This window comes from Ovis canadensis, chromosome 9 (assembly GCF_042477335.2).
Source record: "Ovis canadensis isolate MfBH-ARS-UI-01 breed Bighorn chromosome 9, ARS-UI_OviCan_v2, whole genome shotgun sequence".
Taxonomy (NCBI): Eukaryota; Metazoa; Chordata; class Mammalia; order Artiodactyla; family Bovidae; genus Ovis; species Ovis canadensis.
Window position 1 is genome coordinate 100,931,116 of NC_091253.1, and position 19,533 is coordinate 100,950,648.

The 19,533-nt window shown below is 41.7% G+C and overlaps 1 protein-coding gene across 7 annotated transcripts in view; it reads right to left on the reverse strand.

Moving 5' to 3' along the window:
• Nucleotides 1-19,533, reverse strand: part of RALYL (RALY RNA binding protein like) — an 885,605-nt gene that overhangs the window by 308,994 nt on the left and 557,078 nt on the right. For 2 of the 7 annotated variants that reach the window (XM_069600704.1, XM_069600703.1), the window contains exon 1: nucleotides 4,385-4,516. The exons of the other annotated variants lie outside the window; for them this stretch is intronic. In XM_069600704.1, the coding sequence (XP_069456805.1) occupies nucleotides 4,385-4,421 (37 nt within the window). In that variant the 5' untranslated portion in view covers nucleotides 4,422-4,516. Of the gene's footprint in view, nucleotides 1-4,384; nucleotides 4,517-19,533 lie in introns of those variants that run through there. 7 annotated transcript variants of the gene reach the window in all.

Genomic DNA, 19,533 nt, shown 5'->3' on the forward strand with positions numbered 1-19,533 from the left:
CTCTTTGTGACCCCATGGACTGTAGCCCATAAGGCTCCTCCTTCCATGGAATTCTCCAGGCAAAACACTGGACTGGGTTTTTCCCAACCCAGGAATCAAACTGGGGTCTCCCGCACTGCAGGCGGATCCTTTACCAGCTGAGCACCAGGGAAGCCTACAGTGGGCCACGGCTCTTATCTATTTCATATAGAGTAGTGTGCATCTGTTAATCTCAGGCTCACGTCTTTTCATTAACTCCACTTATTACCTCCTTTGTGGTCCTCCAACATCCCAAGTACCCTAGGAACCTTGCTCATGCCATTTCTTCCTGAACTATCCAGGAAGAGAGCAAACAACGGAAAAGGAGTTTCAGAAGATGGGGTGGGAGATAGGGGGCTTCTCTGGTGGCTCAGATGGGAAAGAATCCGTCTGCAATGCAGGAGGCCCTGGTTCAACCCCTGCCTTGGAAAGATCCCCTGGAGAAGGGGATGGCCACCCACTCTGCTGTTCCTGCCTGTAAAACCCCATGGACAGAGGGGCCTGGAGGGCTATAGGACATGACTGAGCGGCTCTCACTTTTCAGTGGGGTAGTCAGGAAAAGCCAGTGTGATTAAGGTGACACGTAATCAGACACCCAAGGGAAATGAAGGAGCAAACCCTGCTTCCTGGATGGCAGAGATGCTTTCTATACATTAAGATGCAAGTGAGGCCTCCCATTAACAGGAAGACGTGTGGGCAGAGACGCACAGACGAGACAGCACCTGATGGATCTGGGGATAATGGTGTAGCCCGACAAAGGCTAGAATACAGTCATCAGGAAGGATGCCGTGAGTGACAAGGACGCCAAGGTCTGTGTTATAAGGTTACGCTTGTGCTTCATTTTCTAGTTCAGCAACTCCCAATATTTGAGAATATGAAAACACCTTCTGAAACGCTGAAACCTGAGATCCCTGTGTGATATAGTTGTCTTTCTTAAATATAAAATACATGACATTAAAAGCCATTAAAAATTCAGTACAACCTTTTAAATATATTAGTTTTCATTAGAACCAAAAACTGTGGGCATATGTGTATATATGTACGTGTATACAATATACATATACATGTTTTTATCATTATACGGGCAGCGATTGATATCCGTATGGACACTAGAGTCTCTCACAGTAAAACCACAGTCACATGGCCAGGAAGCCCACGAGACAAAGCCAGGGCAGAGGGGATGAGAATTTACACCTGTCTTTCGGTAGGAAGCTTACGTGAGAGGCCTGTGTTGGGGAAGACTGAGGATTAGAGATGAAAGACACTGTGGAAAACATCTCTCTACAGTCTGCTGAAGTTAGGGAAGAAGAAATGGCAACCCACAGAGATAACAGGTATCAGCCGAGACTGTGAGCAGAGACCTATAACTAGGATTCCGATTCCTGAAGTGATCTCATCACCTATTTCCATAAGACGATGGATAAGATCCCCCAAACATATCATTAGCAATCAAAAACCTGGTCCTAGTTAGTAAAACAAAACGCTATACGCTTAAAATTCAATGTACACAGTCTGTCTTCCATGGTACAAGGATTGTAATATTTTTCAAATTCTATATCTAATATCATATGGATCCTACTATAGTTTTTCTCTTAAGTCTCTATTTCAAAAACATATTCATCTTTAAGAATGTATCTCTATATCTCTTTTAAAAACCAAAAATTATTTTCTCAAGGTCATCTGGAATTTCAGCAAAGGAGATTACAGGTGTACCTTATCTTATGCATAATAAAGATTTTTGAAAATTAAACATAAGCCACACACTTCAGTAAATGGACTGATTCAATATGTATAAAAATTAAATATTTAAATGCTAAAAGAAAAATTTATACTGGTGCTGATTACCGCCCCAACCTAATTTGTACAAACAGGCTTATATATGCTAAGAGTTCCTTAAAGTGGTCTCTGCCTGCTTGGCTCTGACAAAACACATCTCTGACACAGGGAAATGTTTCTAATACCACTTGAAAAATCCTGTATCTAATTAAAAGCCCTCGTGCAGTTACGCACAGGTAAGGTCTGCCATCTGAATGAACACTGTAGCAGCTTCCTTTTCTGAAACAATTGTTCCATTTTGATGGAGTGAGGAAAGGGGAGACTTCCCTCTCTCTCCTCCTTCTCTACCAGGAATTATAAACAACCAATCTAGACATGATTAAGGAGTGGGTTTCACAGTCCCCCATGGATTTCCAAGGAGATGTTATGTTACTTTATTTTTATGTTGAGATGTTACTTTAAAATGTTTTTTCCAGGATTTTCACTCTCCTGCTTCTTCTCAAACCCCTGGCATAATCTTCTGCACCTTTCCTATTTCTCCTCTTGGAGCTTCTAAAAGAAAGTTGCATTGTTTTTACTAAAGGACATTATATTAGATTGCTGGGGAATGAGGACATTAGAAACTTTACTTATGTAATGTTTCAATTCAAAAAAAAAATCATAAGAACACTTTCTTTACCACATTGAAATTTGTTAAGTGTGCAACTATTGCTTTAATTGGATTACAATTGCCTCTAGGTTTATGTTCTTCACATGATCAAAACCATGATAAAAGACATGATTTAAGATGGAAATGCGCTGTATTCTGGTGATAGGATAATTCAGATATTTTCAGATAGCAAATAATTGTATTACCTTCCACTTTGGCAAATGTTATTAGTATAAGAAACAACTCCATCGAAGGATTCTATTTGCTTTTATTGCTAAGCTTCCTATACACTTTATTATATTCTTGCCCTCCAATATTTTATATGGTTAGAATACAGAAAGTTAATTCAATATAGTACAACTAACTGATACAATTAAACATAAGTAACGCATTAGTTTTGTTTTTTTTTAAACTAAACCATTCAGTACACTCTACTGTGTTCAACCTGTATAATTATATATCTTCTAACTTGTCTCATGTAATTCACAGTTTCTTCCTGCTGCTTAACCGCAGACTTCAGCAAGCACATTCTAGGGGGAGAGATTCAGTATGATTTTCCTGTGAATCTTTCATTTGTCATGGGCATTAAGGCAATGATTACTCCCATGGAAAGAAATGAGGGGTGTAGAAAAGACACAGGAGTAAAGGTGCAAGGTGGTTTTCAAGTACATGCACAATTTAGATTCATTCTTGTGGCAGGGAATCACAAGGGAATTAATCAGCAATGTATCTGCAGATTTCGCACCAATCACTTCTATAAGAAAAAAAGTAGCAAATTACTGCATGTTGTTTCCCAATCACAAGAAAGAAATAGTATCAAAAGGCAATCAGACATAGAAAATCAGACTGGTAGTCCTGTCCCTCAGAGCCTTCTGCGCTGCGTAAAACTTTGAGCAAGAGAAATGTCAGTGCTCATATCTTAAATTAAAAATGAGCAAAAAAAAAAAAATCACTCAAAAAGATCATGTCTATCACAGTTTGATCTTTTGATGGAGTGATTAATGTTAATGGTATTCCTATATTTTAAAATATTTGATAACGTAAAGGTATCATAGGGATCATGAAAAGTGCCGACTTGGGCTGTAGAGCAAGTTGTAGTCACCTGTCTAAGATGGCAAATAGAGTCGGTGACAGGACACACTGGGCTCACCACGGTGATAATTACTTTAGGCAACGCAGGAGAGCAAGGGATCCGGAGTTGTGCTCCCTGGAGACAGATGTGCCTGGAGAGCTTTCCATGACAGGCATGTTGCTTTACCATAAAACACAGCTTTACTGTAAGACTTCTGATTTTTAGCTGCATCCTAAAGGCTTTCAGTTCCATAATCATCTTTGTTCTGGGCTTTAGGCCAGGGTGATGGTGCTGCTCTTTTCCCGTCAGAATCAGTCCCTATTTAGGTTAGATTACAGGTGACTCCTTAAAACGGTGCCTGTAGTGAATTATGTTACAAACATGCTCTGGACCAAGAAGTTTGGCAGTGAAGATCCTGTTACATGTTCAGCTTGCCATTCACAATTAATTCTCTTCCCTCCATTCAGATCTGTGTTGTTTCCCCTGAGAGTTATGACTGAAATTGAATGAATACATAGAAGTTTTTTCATTTTAAAGGAGGGAGAGAGAGAGAAAGAGGGAGAGAGAACTGTCCAGTTACCATGCCTGTATGAAGGATGCTGAGCTAGACTGAAATTGCATTTGATCTGTTTCTCTGTTGATTTTGTAAACCTTTCCAAAGGTTTCCATAGTAACAAGTGAATCAGTCCGATTCCCCCCAACATCTTTCAAGCATGTAACAGGGATAAAGATGAAGGTTAGGGTGAAAAAAAGCTACCATATCTTTTCTACTCCCAGGATAAATCTGAAGTCATGATTAGTCTTTTAAGAAATCGAGTATGTTTCTCCCACCACAGCCATACGAAAAAGTTGGTTCCAAATTTACTTACATCTCTGATGTCTGCGTTTGCTCCTGTACATGGTCATTCTGAAAAAAAAAATCCGACTTTCTAAGAAGTAATTGCTTTGACCACGGAGACAAAGAGACGGGTTGTGCTCCTGCTTTGCAGTAAGACTGTTGCTCACTGACAGAAGGTAACCAGCAGTCACACAGTGAAAGCCAGGGTAATACCATTCTCATAAAATTACAGGGGAGACGCCACAGCCTGTAACTACTCTCTCTAATGCAGATCTTCTGGAGCAACCTGTATTTCCTTCACCCCCCCCCCCCAACCGATACCAGTTAAGTTCTCTAATGAAATCTCTGCTGCTCAAGTGCTGTGCTCGAAGCAATGTTGGATTAAGAAAGGATTCATATATTTAGCAAGAATAGTAAACCTGAAAAATCTAAATGTGACATACCAGAACCTCTGTTTGATATTCACAGAAATTAAACACCATCCTGTGGGTTCCCATGTCTTTCAGCCACTCTAGAATGTTTAGATTTGCCTTTTATTTGGAAACGACTAAATTCTTTCCCTCTCTGAGCTCCCAAAGCACTTTGTGGGTTCAATGATTAAAGCCATTATCGCTTTTAGTTTTGTCTAATTCTCCAACCAGACCGTTTCTCGGGCAAAGCAGGAATTGCGCGTTTCCACGTTATATCCTCAGGCCTAGTGCAGACCACACACCACGGTCTCAGGCTTGGGGGGTGCCTACTCTGGGCTCCACGCTTGGTCTCCTCCAGAAAGAAGCCTGACATGAAGCTCCCTCCTGCCCTCACCCTGCCACCTCGGGAGAGTCCGCAAACCTCTATTTCCACAGCACATTGTCTCAGGATCTTGGGCACATCTTTGAACACCATCACTCAGCTGAGGAAGCTTGGTCTTTGCACGTGTGGCTCTCTCCCCTCTGACAGCTGCGCCTGGCACCCAGCTGAAGCCCAGGGCCTACCCCCTCTCCACTCCTGCAGGGGAATGTCAGACTTCAAGTCGCCTTCGCGTGCTCGTTGGGGTGTCTGCAGTGCAGTTTTTATTTAAAATACGGAAGAATTTACAAAAGAATTTACAAATTCTAGTAAAGAATTTCTGTGCGCTGTGACTTGACTATGCAGAAACTTCATCTTCCAGCCAAAACCAGGAAACACCTTCAACTGACGAAATTCTTTTTTAGTGTTAGCGAACTCAAGCTACTTATTAATAGGAGGAGGTATCATTCCCACAACTCTTCATAATAGGACTCTTTCAGTGTCATTAATACTTTTGTATGTAAGTAATTGCTACAGTTTGTACTCCCAGATACCAAGAATAGCATTTTAAGTTTTTAGTGGAATTCTTCTCTAGTTCTCTTGATTTCAGACTAACAACTGCACTGTTTAGCAAGACTCCGTCAAAGACCACGGTGGGTATTTCTTAACAATAAGGCACTGTCAGTGTCTGTATTTATCTACATAAAATGTGAAACCCTAGGAGGATTTTCCTTGGGTTTTCCATAATAGTGAGATAAAAATATTTCAAAAAGAAGGCGGGCCTTTTCTGAATGACATGTAACCCACCTTATGGTCCCCAACCTCACTTGCTTAATTTTTCTCCGTAGCACTTTGTGACCACCCGACACGATCTTTATTCACTTATTTCCTTCCTGTCTGTCTCTGTCTATTGGAACATAAGCTTCCAGAAGATGGAGCTTGCTTCTCTACAGAGATGCATCACCAGACAGTACATCAGTGCTGGACATAAAGTAGGCTCTCAGTAAACTTTTGCTGAATAAATGGCCTTTATGAGCAAACTTAAATTACAAAAACTGTATGATCACAGATTATTTTATGATAAATTAGTACAATAGCCAAATTTATACTTGTTAACTAGAATTACTTTTTTACTTAAGGCAAGTACTTGTCATTTCACATATATCTTTTGGTCCCAGATTGGTCTGCAGAAATACACTGATTGAGATGAAATTGTTTATATTCAGAGATTTGTGTGTGTGTGTGTGTGTGTGTGTGTGTGTGTGTGTGTGTGTGTGTGTTAGTCACTCAGTCATGTCTGACTCTTTAAGACCCTATGGACTGTATTCCACCAGGCTCCTTTGTCCATGGGATTCTCCAGGCAAGAACACTGGAGTGGGTTGCCATTCCCTTGTCCATGGGATCTTCCTGACCCAGGGATTGAACCTGTGTCTCCTGCATTGCAGGCATATTCTTTACAATCTGGGCCACCAGGGAAGAGATGTGAAGATATATTTTTAAATGTATTTTAAAATAAGCAAAGTTACAACCAATAAGCAATTGGCTGTCCTTCATTAAACCAATAAGTTCTCCTTTATAAAAATTGCTCATTCCATAAGACCAATAAACATAAAACGTATCGTCATCAAACAAAATTAAAACAGGGTTTGTCTGAGAATTATGGTATATATATTTTTTATATAAAATACCATGTCATTTCTGATTATTAGAGATAGTCTAGTTACATAATGGCACAAATGCTATTAATTTTAATAATATTTCATGGTACAATCAAATCGGTAGTTTTTCTTTATGTCATTTTTAATTCTTCATCATCTATAATTAACATCCACCTGAACACTCTTTTCAAGGATCATGTAGTAATGTAATTAACTTCATTCACATATACAACAATCCCTCCATTCACCTATACAATAGTTAACTTCATTCACATATGCATCACACACACAAGAATCCCTCATGTAGCCTCATTCATCATGACACATACACACAGATACATGTTAAAGGAAATATCCTGACTCATGACTGCCAATATTTGACACATCCTGTACCACAGTTGACTTTCTTAGGTTCTATATAGGGTTATTTTTATCCCATCAAGTCCTTTCTACATCACTTTTCTCACCTCAGGGTATATAGAGCATCTACTCCTAAATCTTATATCTGGGGCCAGTGGCTTCAATCCTGTTTTAAAGCACAAAACGTGGATGTCAGATATACAAGACTGGGTAAGGCTGCATTGATGAGTCCCACAATGCAGTCCAGGTAGGAAGACAAGAGAGAGCAGGAACAGGGGCTGGGGAGAGGAAGCGCTTCAGCAAAAGCAGGACCAGAACCGGGAACCTTTCAGCCAAGAGAACAGAGTGGAAGGATGCAGACTCAGCGAGATAAGAGATCATTAAAGGGAGGACCTGTATGGGCGAATCCCTCTTTTTTCCCACCCTCTTAAAAACTCCAGATTGAATAGAGGTGTTTTGACTTCAAGCTCAGCTTTATGCCTATCGTGGACAGAGGTCAAAGCTCTCTTGCTTTATAAAATATCTTCCCGCCTGTTCCCCTGAAATATGATTTCCTTTAACGGGATCAATCTTTTTACTTTGTAGTTAAACATAAATTCAATGAATGTTGATTAATGAGGAAGGATGAGTTCCCATCTAAAATCAAACGATTATATCAACAGTATTTCCTTTGTGGATGGTAGGAATCAGTTTGAAATAAAAGTACCTGGCAAAGAGAAGGATATGTCTTTTAACAGCAAGTGAATAACACATATGGAAAGAAAAGGAAGAGAAAGAAAGAGAAAGAGGAAAAGAAGAGGGAAGAAACAAGCCTCTGTGTGTGTGTGTGTATGTGCGTGCCTGTGTGTATGTCTGAGTGTGTGTGTGTGTGTGTGTAGCACTAGGCTAGTGATGTACTGTGTTGCTAATCTTCACTAGAACCCTGTTCCCTCGGTATCCTTAACTCTGATTTAGAAATAAGTAATCCCATGGATGGAGGAGCCTGGTGGGCTACAGTCCATGGGGTTGCAAAGAGTGGGACACGACTGAGCGAGTTCACTTTCACTTTCAAACTTTAACCAAATGAGGACAAGGACAGGTAAGACTCAGGGACACGAGAACTTGTAACTGGGAACTAACCCTAAATGATCTTAGGACCGAATGAGGGGGCACTGCACGGGGCAGTGGCGAGAGACGACTTACATAAAAGGGCCACCATAATGTCAGTGGCAACGTCCTGAAATCAACAAAATGACCTTTGCTGGAGCCCGTCACAGGGAGTGAACACTCTATGGTCTGATAAGAGCTAACACTCCCTTAGGGAGTGCACATCAGGTGCTAGGCTCATTCCCACAAGTCTTACATGCCTTACTCCGTGCATCCCGAAAACAGTTCTGTGATGGATTTATTATCATTGTTATCATCGTCTTCACATTATTTATTATCATCATTGTCATCATTTTCAGTCCAGTTCAGTTCAGTCACTCAGTTGTGTCCAACTCTTTGAGACCCCATGAATAGCAGCATGCCAGGCCTCCCTGTCCATCACCATCTCCCGGACTTCACTCAGACTCATGTCCATCGAGTCAGTGATGCCATCCAGCCATCTCATCCTCCGCAGTCCCCTTCTCCTCCTGCCCCCAATCCCTCCTAGCATCAGAGTCTTTTCCAATGAGTCAACTCTTCGCATGAGGTGGCCAAAGTACTGGAGTTTCAGCTTTAGCATCATTCCTTCCAAAGAACACCCAGGACTGGTCTCCTTTAGAATGGACTGGTTGGACCTCACTGCCGTCCAAGGGGCTCTCAAGAGTCTTCTCCAACAGATCAAAAGCATCAATTCTTCGGTGCTCAGCTTTCTTTATAGTCCAACTCTCACATCCATACATGACTACTGGAAAAACCATAGCCTTGACTAGACAGACCTTTGTTGGCAAAGTACTGTCTCTGCTTTTTAATATGCTATCTAGGTTGGTCATAACTTTCCTTCCAAAGAGTAAGCGTCTTTTAATTTCATGGCTGCAGTCACCATCTGCAGTGACTTTGGAGCCCCCGAAGTTAAGTCTGATAGTGTTTCCACTGTTTACCCATCTAATTCCCATGAAGTGATGGGACCAGATGCCATGATCTTTGTTTTCTGAATGTTGAGCTTTAAGCCAACTTTTTCACTCTCCTCTTTCACTTTCCTCAAGAAGCTTTATAGTTCCTCTTCACTTTCTGCCATAAGGGTGTTGTCATCTGCATATCTGAGGTTATTGATATGTCTCCCGGCAATCTTGATTCCAGCTTGTGCTTCTTCCAGCCCAGCGTTTCTCATGATATACTCTGCATATAAGTTAAATAAGCAGGGTGACAATATACAGCCTTGACGGACTCCTTTTCCTATTTGGAACCAGTCTGTTGGTGCACATAAGGCTGAGCGCAAAAACGTTCCAACTAAAGTCTCCCAGAGAACAAGAGATCGTGCCCTGCTTTGAAGTGGCTGGCATATTTCCAGAGCCGGTTCACTAGAACACGCCGTGTGAGGCTGAATGGACACTTTTGGTAGCTAGTTAGGTGGTGGCGGATGAGAACTCACGAGGGACGTGTTTCCATAACAACAAGTGGTGTCACACTATGTTCTAAGCTGGGTGGATGTAATCAACTGCAGAGTTCTGGCTTCTGGCAGGGACAGCCACGTTCAGACGCGCAGCAGACCACTCGGGACAGGACAGGTCTGCTCACCTCCGCGGCAGTGGTGGCTCCCCTTTGTAGACGGGTCACCTCCCCACCTCTTCTCCCCAGGCCCAATCTTAACCCTTTCCTCCAAATAAAACACCAGAAGGACATTTAAAGAATCTAAAGAGTATCGAATTATTAGCACGCCCAGAGTTCTAGCATCCTTATCTGGTTTTCTGGATAAAACTTTAAAGAATTTTACCAGGACATCACATGCAGCCCAGATAGAAACATTTCATTTGAACTGCATGATGCTTATATTTCAGATAAATACTTGTATTACTGACAAAGGTCCATCTGGTCAAAGCTATGGTTTTTCCACTGGTCATGTATGGATAGACCATAGAGAAGTGAGAGGTGGACCATAAAAAAAGCTGAGCACAGAAGAATTGATGCTTTTGAACTGTGGTGTTGGAGAAGACTCTTGAGAGTCCCTTGGACTACAAGGAGATCCAACCAGTCCATCCTAAAGGAAATCAGTCCTGGGTGTTCATTGGAAGGACTGATTGTTGGAGCTGAACCTCCAATACTTTGACCACCGGATGCGAAGAACTGACTCATTGGAAAAGACCCTGATGCTGGGAAAGATTGAAGGCGGGAGGAGAAGGGGATGACAGAAGATGAGATGGTTGGATGGCATCACCGACTCAATGGAAATGAATGTGAGCAAGGCCTGGGAGTTGAGGCCTGGTGTGCTGCAGTCGGTTGGGTCACCAAGAGTCGGACACGACTGAGCAAATGAACTGAACTGTATTTCAGAGTATTATTAGGATAATAAAGTGTTGAAACTGAGAAAGTGTAATGAAGTTATGCTGCCAAAATCCCTCATTTATAGATATCTGGTCCATCACAGACAGCTCTGTGGTGAAGGATGGAAAATGGAAGGTGCCCGTGAAGATGTCATCAAGCCTTGAGATGCCAGCACTTCCAGCAGACTTCAGCCAGTCCTTGAGAGTGAGCCCACCGCTCCTCTCTCTGAAGGCACTGGTCCTGAAACTACAGCCTTAAGTGACGTATGTGATAGCTCAGCTCTCCTTTGGTCTGTTTTCCTCCAGTTGGGATACAGAGCTAAGCTCTCTCCTACGACCTTCTTATCCCTCAGCAGCCGGTGTTCGGACGTGGGCGTTCTGGGTCCTTCCACAGCCACCGGGCCAGCTGGCTCCATGGGAGCGCTGCCGCTTTCCTCTCAGAAACGCTGTCTTCTTTCTTAAAATCTATGTTATTGGAGTATAGTTGATTTGTAATGTGGCAGTTTCTGCTGTACAGCAGTGATTCGGTTATGCATATATTCTGTTTCACACTCTCTCCCATCACGGCTTTTACAGGGTGATGAAGAGAGTTCCCTGTGCTGTGCAGCAGGGTTTTGTTATCTGTTGATTTTATACGTGAGATTTTGCACGGGCTGATCTCAAATGGCCAATCCAACCCTCCCTCTCAAATCCTCCTTGGCAACCACGAATCACTTCTCTAGATCTGTGAGTCTGTTTCTGTGTCATGGGTCAGTTCAGTTATGTTATATTTTAGATTCCATGAAAGCTATTTTCTTTACTGAAACATCTCCTTACTAGCGAGGTGCCTGTACACTTTTGACAGAAGTCCTTTCCTAGGATTCTTTCAGGGGTAACATCCAATAATTTTCTGCCCCCGCACAATCACCAACCCCTCTTTTTAACAGTTTAAGAAAATATATCTACATTTTCTGTACATGTCTACACTAAATGGTTTTCTGTCTTGCCTAATACCTCTGAAACTGTCCCCATGGCTATTTGTCCAGAGTCAAGTGCTCTCCTGTAAGTGGATAATCTGAAAATAGTTATTAATTAAAATACTGAGTGGCTAGCATATAAAAAAATCTTTTCATTATACCTAGCCCCTCATATTACGAATATATTTGTCACTGTTCTTTTCAAATCAGAAGAAACATAAAACTTCTCAATATTTGATGCAAGTCTTCATTTGAAATATTGGTTCAAATGAAGGAAAAACTTTCCTGAATGGTATTTCTTTATACTTGACCATTGTTGAAAGTGAAACCATGAACAAACATCTCAGTTTTGTGTTCCTCATTTTGGTTCATTAAACATTGTTAGGTATCTGGAAAAGACTTTTCTAAGATTTTTGTAAACTATAATTGGATTTTATTATTACGTCTTCATTTATTTCTTTGGACTTCCTCCAATTTCTTATGCTCTGATATCAGACAAGTCTTTGAAATCATTAATTTTTTGAAACATTTAATACTTAGGCATATTAAATAGTTAAAATATTTCTCCTCTGTAACTCACATTAGAAATGACTTTATTTTCATTGACTCTCTTGAGTGGTGATTGTTTTTGAGCATTTTCACATTTGCTCACTACCCTTTCTTTGTATGGTTTCCATTGCATATTATCTCAGTTTTCATGTTTCCTTTTAGCTGAAATTTGATTATTTAGACTTAGTTCTATCTTCTTCATTGTCTTATTTGCCCATTTTTATTTGGATACATTTGCATCATCTCAAGGATGATGGCATTCTACCTTTTTAATCACATGCTTTTGTTGTTCAGCCACTCAGTCGTGTCCACCTCTTTGCAACCCCGTGGACTGCAGCACACCAGGCTTCCCTGTCCTTCACTGACTCCCAGAGTTTGCTCAGACTCACGTCCATTGAGTTGATGATACCATTCAACCATGTGCAAAGTGCAGTCGCTCAGTTGTAACCAGCTCTTTGTGACCCCACGGACGGTAGCCTACCAGCCTCCTCCGTCCATGGGATTTTCCAGGCAAGAGTACTGGAGTGGGTTGCCATTTCCTTCTCCAGGGGATCTTCCCAACCCAGGAATTGAACTTGAGTCTCCCGCATTTCAATCAGATGCTTTACTATCTGAGCCACCATGTGGATGGGGCCAAATACCAAATGGTTACTAAAAAAAAAAAAATGTTTAAAGAAGACTAAAACATATATTTAAATCAACCTTGACTTTCTCAGAGTATGAAGTGAATTATGTATATCTGTGTAAACAGTTTACCTCACTTCAACATATCTTAATAAATGTTGTTAACAAATTACCCAAGAAAGATGGAATAATCCTGCTTCTGCTGCTGCTGCTGCTAAGTCTAATAATCCTAGACCTAAATAAACCATCTCTTTGAGATCATAGGAGCTTCCCCGATGGCTCAGCAGGTAACGGATCCGCCTGCAATGCAGGAGACTCAGGAGATGTGGGTGTGATCCCTGGGTCAGGAAAATCCCCCTGAGAAGAAAATGGCAACCCACTCCAGCATTTTGCCTGAAAAAATCCCATGGACAGAGGAGCCTGGCAGGCTACAGTCCATGGGGTTGCAAAGAGCTGGACATGACTGAATGACTGACACTTTCCCTTTCACTTTGAGGTCATAGCCACATAAAAGGTGCTATCCTATGACAAGTTACCTCGCAGACATGGGAACACGGTAATATAATTCACTGGAGGTGGGCATGATGTGGGAGAATTGCTGTGCCACTCTCCTGCCAGGTGTTTTATCTATGAAAAACACGTTCTCAGCAGTTCCCAGTTCTGTCTCAGAAACACTATATCCACTGTGTCCTAAGATGGAGGGACACTAAGGCATCTTTACAAGGCATAGTGATGAGAAAGCATCACATTCCTCAAGTCATAATGGTTTCTGTGATTATGAAAATGATGCATAGAATTTCGCATATACTCTATCATCTATCTCTATACTTTGTATCTCTTTATCTGCCTATCTGTCTACCTATCTTAAAAGCCAGTTGTGAGTTATAGAACTACCTAGCAGAAGGGCTTCCGGGGTGCTTGGAGTATGTCATACTCCAGTGGCTGGAATGTAACTGGAGAGGATGCTTTAAAAGGCAGAGAAGATGCTTTAAAAGGCGGAGAAGATGTTTTAAAAGGCGGAGAAGATGCTTTAAAAGGCGGAGAAGATGCAGGCCAGCGTGGTGACCACCAAGCGACATTCAGGCAGCGGAACACAAGACGAAGCAAAGCTCCAGAGAGAAATGAAGTGCGAGGAGTCTTGTTGCCCCAACTGTGGATTTCTTAGGCCCTGCCATCCTCTTTTTCTGGAGGATTTTTCCTCTGTTTGCTCCTTTCATAAACATCTGGTCTTGTTGTTCTTGCTGTCATTTTCCCTTCTTGCTGTCTCTTGTCTCTATAAAACCATACTTCATTGTAAAGCCGTATAGTGGAGTAAACTGAGGTTAATTACCTCAGATTCTTATTGGTATTAGGCAAGGAAGAAGTACATGATACAAAGAAGACTGACCCATGAGGTTTATCACTTTACCGTTACTGTTTGATCCATTGTATTGATCGCTTTAAACAGCATACCTTATTACGGTTAGGACCAAATATTACAATTTCACATCACCATCTCTAGGGTCCACCAATATTAGTTTCATAACATAAGCAATGTAAATACACATGAGATACTTCAATTAAGAACTCTTCACTAATTATAAAAATTGAATGGAATTATATATACAATTATTAAGTGCTTACTTTGTGCCAGAACACAATTCAGCATTTTATTTCAATTTGAATTGCTGAGCTTATGGCTATTATTTTATAAAATACACTTATGCTACTCTATCTAACCTTAAAGCAGCTGTGTGAGGATGGAGTGGTAAGATAAGGGAATGGAGGTTCAGGGGTCAAGTTCACAGAGCTGGCAAGAAGTAGAGCTGGAATCTGAATCCAAGTTGGGGCTGCAAAATCCATACTGCTACCTTAGACACTGAACAAGTAAATGTTAGACAATAAAAGAAAACTCAGAAAACAGCAGATAACAGAAAACACTGTCTAGGATTTTACTTCTATTTGAATTGCTAGGGGTTACTGCAATTATTTTGGAAAAAGACCTGATTTTAATGTGTGATACAATGGGAAAATAATTTTGATATACAGAATTTTAGTATAGAATTCCTGCTGATACTCACCCATCCTAGTACTCCAAATAAAGGATTCTAGAGATGCATATATGAGAATTCTACAGATATTCATATATGGCAGAATAGGAGCTATCCAATACACATGATATATTTGTATTAACCTAAGGTCTAGAACAGGGGCTTCCCTTCTTCCTGGGTGGCACTGGTGATAAAGAATCTGCCTGCCAATGCAGGAGATGCAAGAGACGCAAGTTTGATCTGTGGGCCAGGAAGGTCTCCTGGAGTAGGAAATGGCAACCCGCTCCAGTACTCTCGCCTGGGAAAGGGGTCGCAAAGAGTTGGACACGAATGATCACAAATGCATGAAAGCCTAGTATGGACTTTTAAAATATTCTTCAGGAAAATGAATTAAGCAATTCAGAATGACCCAGAAAAAGTTTTCAATTAAAAATGGATAAAATTAGGTCAAAAAGTTAAGTACACATACACACAAAATATTGAAAATATTAGGCTAGACATTATAATAGTTTTCATTGTTTAAAATATAATATTTTAAATAGGCAAAGAGACTAGGTATGTGATTATGGACTCTTAAAACATATTAGCAAAAACAAATTTCTATTTATGGATCGCATTCAGCACATTTTGGTTTCTAACGATAAAATCAAAATTATTACTTCAAAATGTCTAAGCATTTCCAATGTAAAATATGCATAAAGTATCTTAAGTATATACTAATAGAATTCATTTCAGCCTGTCTATAAAGCAGTATACACAGCAGTCCTGTTCTCCTAATTCCTTTCCTGTTCATATTTAGTTATAATTATCACATTGATGAGCTACTTCAGCCTGCTGAGTTGAATAGATTGAATTTTCAGGTATAATTTAGCATTACACAGCCCAAGGGTATTTCAGGAATCCAACTCCAACCCTCATTTTGTGTATTTGTGTCTGCTAAAGGGCTCAGAGACACCTGGATAGTCTTTGACCTCGCATGTGTGTTCAAAGACAACTATTTTCATAAATTCTGCATTTGCCATTACCGGCACAGCGGTATGTCAAGAGTAAATATGTAAATGAAATTCTCTTTTCTCGTACTGTCATAAAAACCATTCTTAGATGTTCACTTAAATGGGTTTAGATACAGAAACAGGAGCTATAGATGGAAAAAAAGAGGCTCCACTTTTGTTTCCCAAACTGTCTCCTTTAGCTCCGTGAATGCTAAATTGCATGTTGTCTTTAAATTATACTTCAAAAGCTTTAGAAAGCCCACCTGAATTGTGCAATACAAGTCATTAAGAGGCTCCCAAAATATGAAGACAAATACGGCGTGTGAAAGGTGATTATTCAAGTTAAAAAACCTTTGGTTCCCAACTTCTAAGACCAACTAGGGAAATGATTGTAAGAAAATAGTATAACGGAGAAGGAAGGGGGATTTCCGCTTGTAACTACCTGGATTTGTTGTTATCGTTCAGTCTCGAAGTCATGTCTGCCTCTGCGACCCCATGGACTGCACCACGCCAGACTCCTTCACTGTATCCCGGAGTTTGCTCAAACTCACGTCCACTGAGTTGCTGATTCCACTCAACCATCTCATCCTCTGTTGTCCCCTTCTCCTCCTGCCCTCACTCTTTCCCAGCATCAGGTCTTTTCCAGTGAGCTGGCTCTCCACATCACGTGGCCAAAGGATTGGAGCTTCAGCTTCAGCATCAGTCCTTCCAATGAATATTCAGAGTTAATTTCCTTTAGGATGGACTGTTTTGATCTCCTTGCAGTCCAAGGGACTCTCAAGAGTCTTCTCCTGCATCACAGTTCAAAAGCATCAGTTTTTCAGTGCTCAGCCTTTTTTATGGTCCAACTCTCACATCCATATGTGACTACTGGGAAAACAATATTTTTGACTATCCAGACCTTTGTTGGCAGAATGATGTCTCTGTTTTTTAATAAGCTGTCTAGGTTTGTCATAGCTTTTCTTCCAAGGAGCAAGCATCTTTTAATTTCATGGCTGCAGTCACTGTCTGCAGTGATTTTGGAGCCAAAGAAAATAAAATCTGCTACTGTTTCCACTTTTTCTCCATCTATTTGACATGAAATGATGGAGCCAGATGCCATAATCTTAGTTTTTTGAATGTTGAGATTTATGCCAGCCTTTTCACTCTCTTCTTTCACCCTCATCAAGAGACTCTGTAGTTGCTGTTTGCCTTTTGCCATTAGAGTAGTATCTGCGTATCTGAGTTTGTTGGTATTTCTCCAGACAATCTTGATTCTACCCTGTGATTCATCCAGCCCAGCATTTCACATGAAGAACTTGATGCTGAAAGTCCAATACTTTGGCCAACTGATGTGAAGAACTGACTCCTTGGAAAAGACTCTGATGGTGGGACAGACTGAAAGCAGGAGGAGAAGGGGACAACAGAGAATGAGATATTGGATGGCATCACCGTGAGTTTGAGTAAACTCTGGGAGTTGCTGATGGACAGGGAGGCCTGGTGTGCTGCAGGCCACAGGGTCGCAAAGAGTTGGACATGACTGAGCGACTGAACTTAACTGAGCTCTGCAGAGAAGTTGAATAAGCGGGGTGGCAATATCCAGCCTCGACGTACTCCTTTCCCGATTTTGAACCAGCCCATTGTTTCACGTCAGGTTCTCACTGCTGCTTCTTGACCTGCACACACATTTCTCAGCAGGCAGGTAAAGTGGCCTGGTATTTCCACCTCTTTAAGAATTTTCCACAATTTGTTGTGATCCACACAGTCAAAGGCTTTAGCATAGTCAGTGAAGAAGAAGTGGATGTTTTTATGGTTAATTTTATACAGAAAAACTACTTTGATAAAATGAAAAAAAAATTATGTTTTGCTTCTTCTATTTTCTGGAGGAACTGTACAAGTTTTTGATAGCATAACTACCCATGTTCCCACCTGGATCAGGTTAACCTGATTCTTTATTATTTTAATATTAAGCCTTTTTTTTTTTGAAGGGCAGAAGTTGTCATGAATTTATTATTTACATGGTGGTTAAGGACACAAATACAGTGGTCATACAAAAGCACACTTCAGAGACTGGCCACTGATACACAGGTTGACACAGACATTCCAACTACGCTTCCTGCAAGTCAGGATGGGGAGTTCAATATGGGAGGTTGTGGGGGTGCACAGCTGTCCACAACCACACTGGTGAGGACTCAGGGTTGGAGTCCACTTCTAAAATGCCATCTGGCAATTTCAGGTGAAAACCTGGATGCAGAACATCAGGGGCCACAGCTGCTAACAGCTCTCCAGCAAGGGGACGCCCACCTCTGAGGAAGGCACTGGGCCACGATGAAAGCCCCCAGCTCACGCTGGCCAGCCCGAGATCCTTATACGCTCCCAGAGACACAGCACCACCTGGCCAAGTGTCCACACCCCAAAACACTTACAGAGCAGCCAGCTCAGGATTCAGAAAGGAGCAACCAGCTGCACTCTGCGCCATCAGCACAGCAGTCGGGGCCTCCACCTGGACCAGGGTCCCTGTGCTGGGACTTTGCGGGCAGGAAGGGAGAACACAGACGTGGACCCCTCTTGGGTCCCTAGCTTCCTACCAGGGTCTGTTCCTAAGCAGAACACGCTGCAGGGCAATGATGGGGAGAGATGTGAAAGTCCCTGTGAACACGTATACTGCACCTCACTTCCAGAGACGGAGGCGCCTGGGCACCCGCCGCCACCACCACCCGGTGCCTCTGCACAGTTCAGTCGCCCAGTCGTGTCCGCCTCTGTGCTGTTCCTGCTACTGCAAAGCGAGGGAGAGTGTCTCAAGAACCCACCTGGAGCCTGGCTGTCCCGGAGGGTCTTTCTGGGGAGACTCGGCCCTGCTCTGCCTCTTGGCTTCTGTGGGGTCACTACGTCCCAGGCAGTTCACAAAAGCATGTGATCGAAATTCACTCTCCTGGACATCAGGTCATCAGAGTCACCTGCTTCTTGGCACTTCAGGGTGGATTCCCTTGGGCCTGCTGGCCTTTCTGGGCAATATTAACATTGCCCAGATATTAACTTAATTTAATATCCAGATATGCACCTTCATTGAAATTAAATTAACCTGTTTTCCTCCATATACCTAATAAATGCACTTTGTGCACTTTGGAGCTCTGAGCTAAAGCAGATGTGATTGTTTATGCAGCTTTTATTTTAGTGTGGAATACAGACATGAATGAGTAATAAATTGAGTGATAGGACAGAATATATTCTATAGGTTCAGAATAGGTATTCTGAACGTAGATGTGTAGTCAGTCCTATTCAGAATGTATAAAAAATAATAATCTTTGACAGTAATCGGGTCCATTCCGTCTCCTCTGGGTTACGTGGAGGAGTGCCGTGGATGGCATGCTGAAAGAGCAGTCATGGGTGATCATGAAGTGTTAGCGAGAGAATTGCTGAGACGAGTGGAAAGCTTCTAGGAAACACACGTGTTGATATAGAAAGTCAGTGATCATATACCACTGGTATTCAACCGGTAATGTTGATGAAAGTTATTGTTTGTTTCCAATTGTCATAATATTCCACATAATCATTCATTAGTAAAATTAAGACAGTAGTTCAGTTCAGTTCAGTCGATCAGTCGTGTCCGACTCTTTGCGACCCCATGAATTGCAGCACGCCAGGCCTCCCTGTCCATCACCAACTCCCGGAGTTCACTCAGACTCATGTCCATCGACTCCGTGATGCCATCCAGCCATCTCATCCTCGGTCGTCCCCTTCTCCTCCTGCCCCCAATCCCTCCCAGTATCAGAGTCTTTACCAATGAGTCAACTCTTCGCATGAGGTGGCCAAAGTACTGG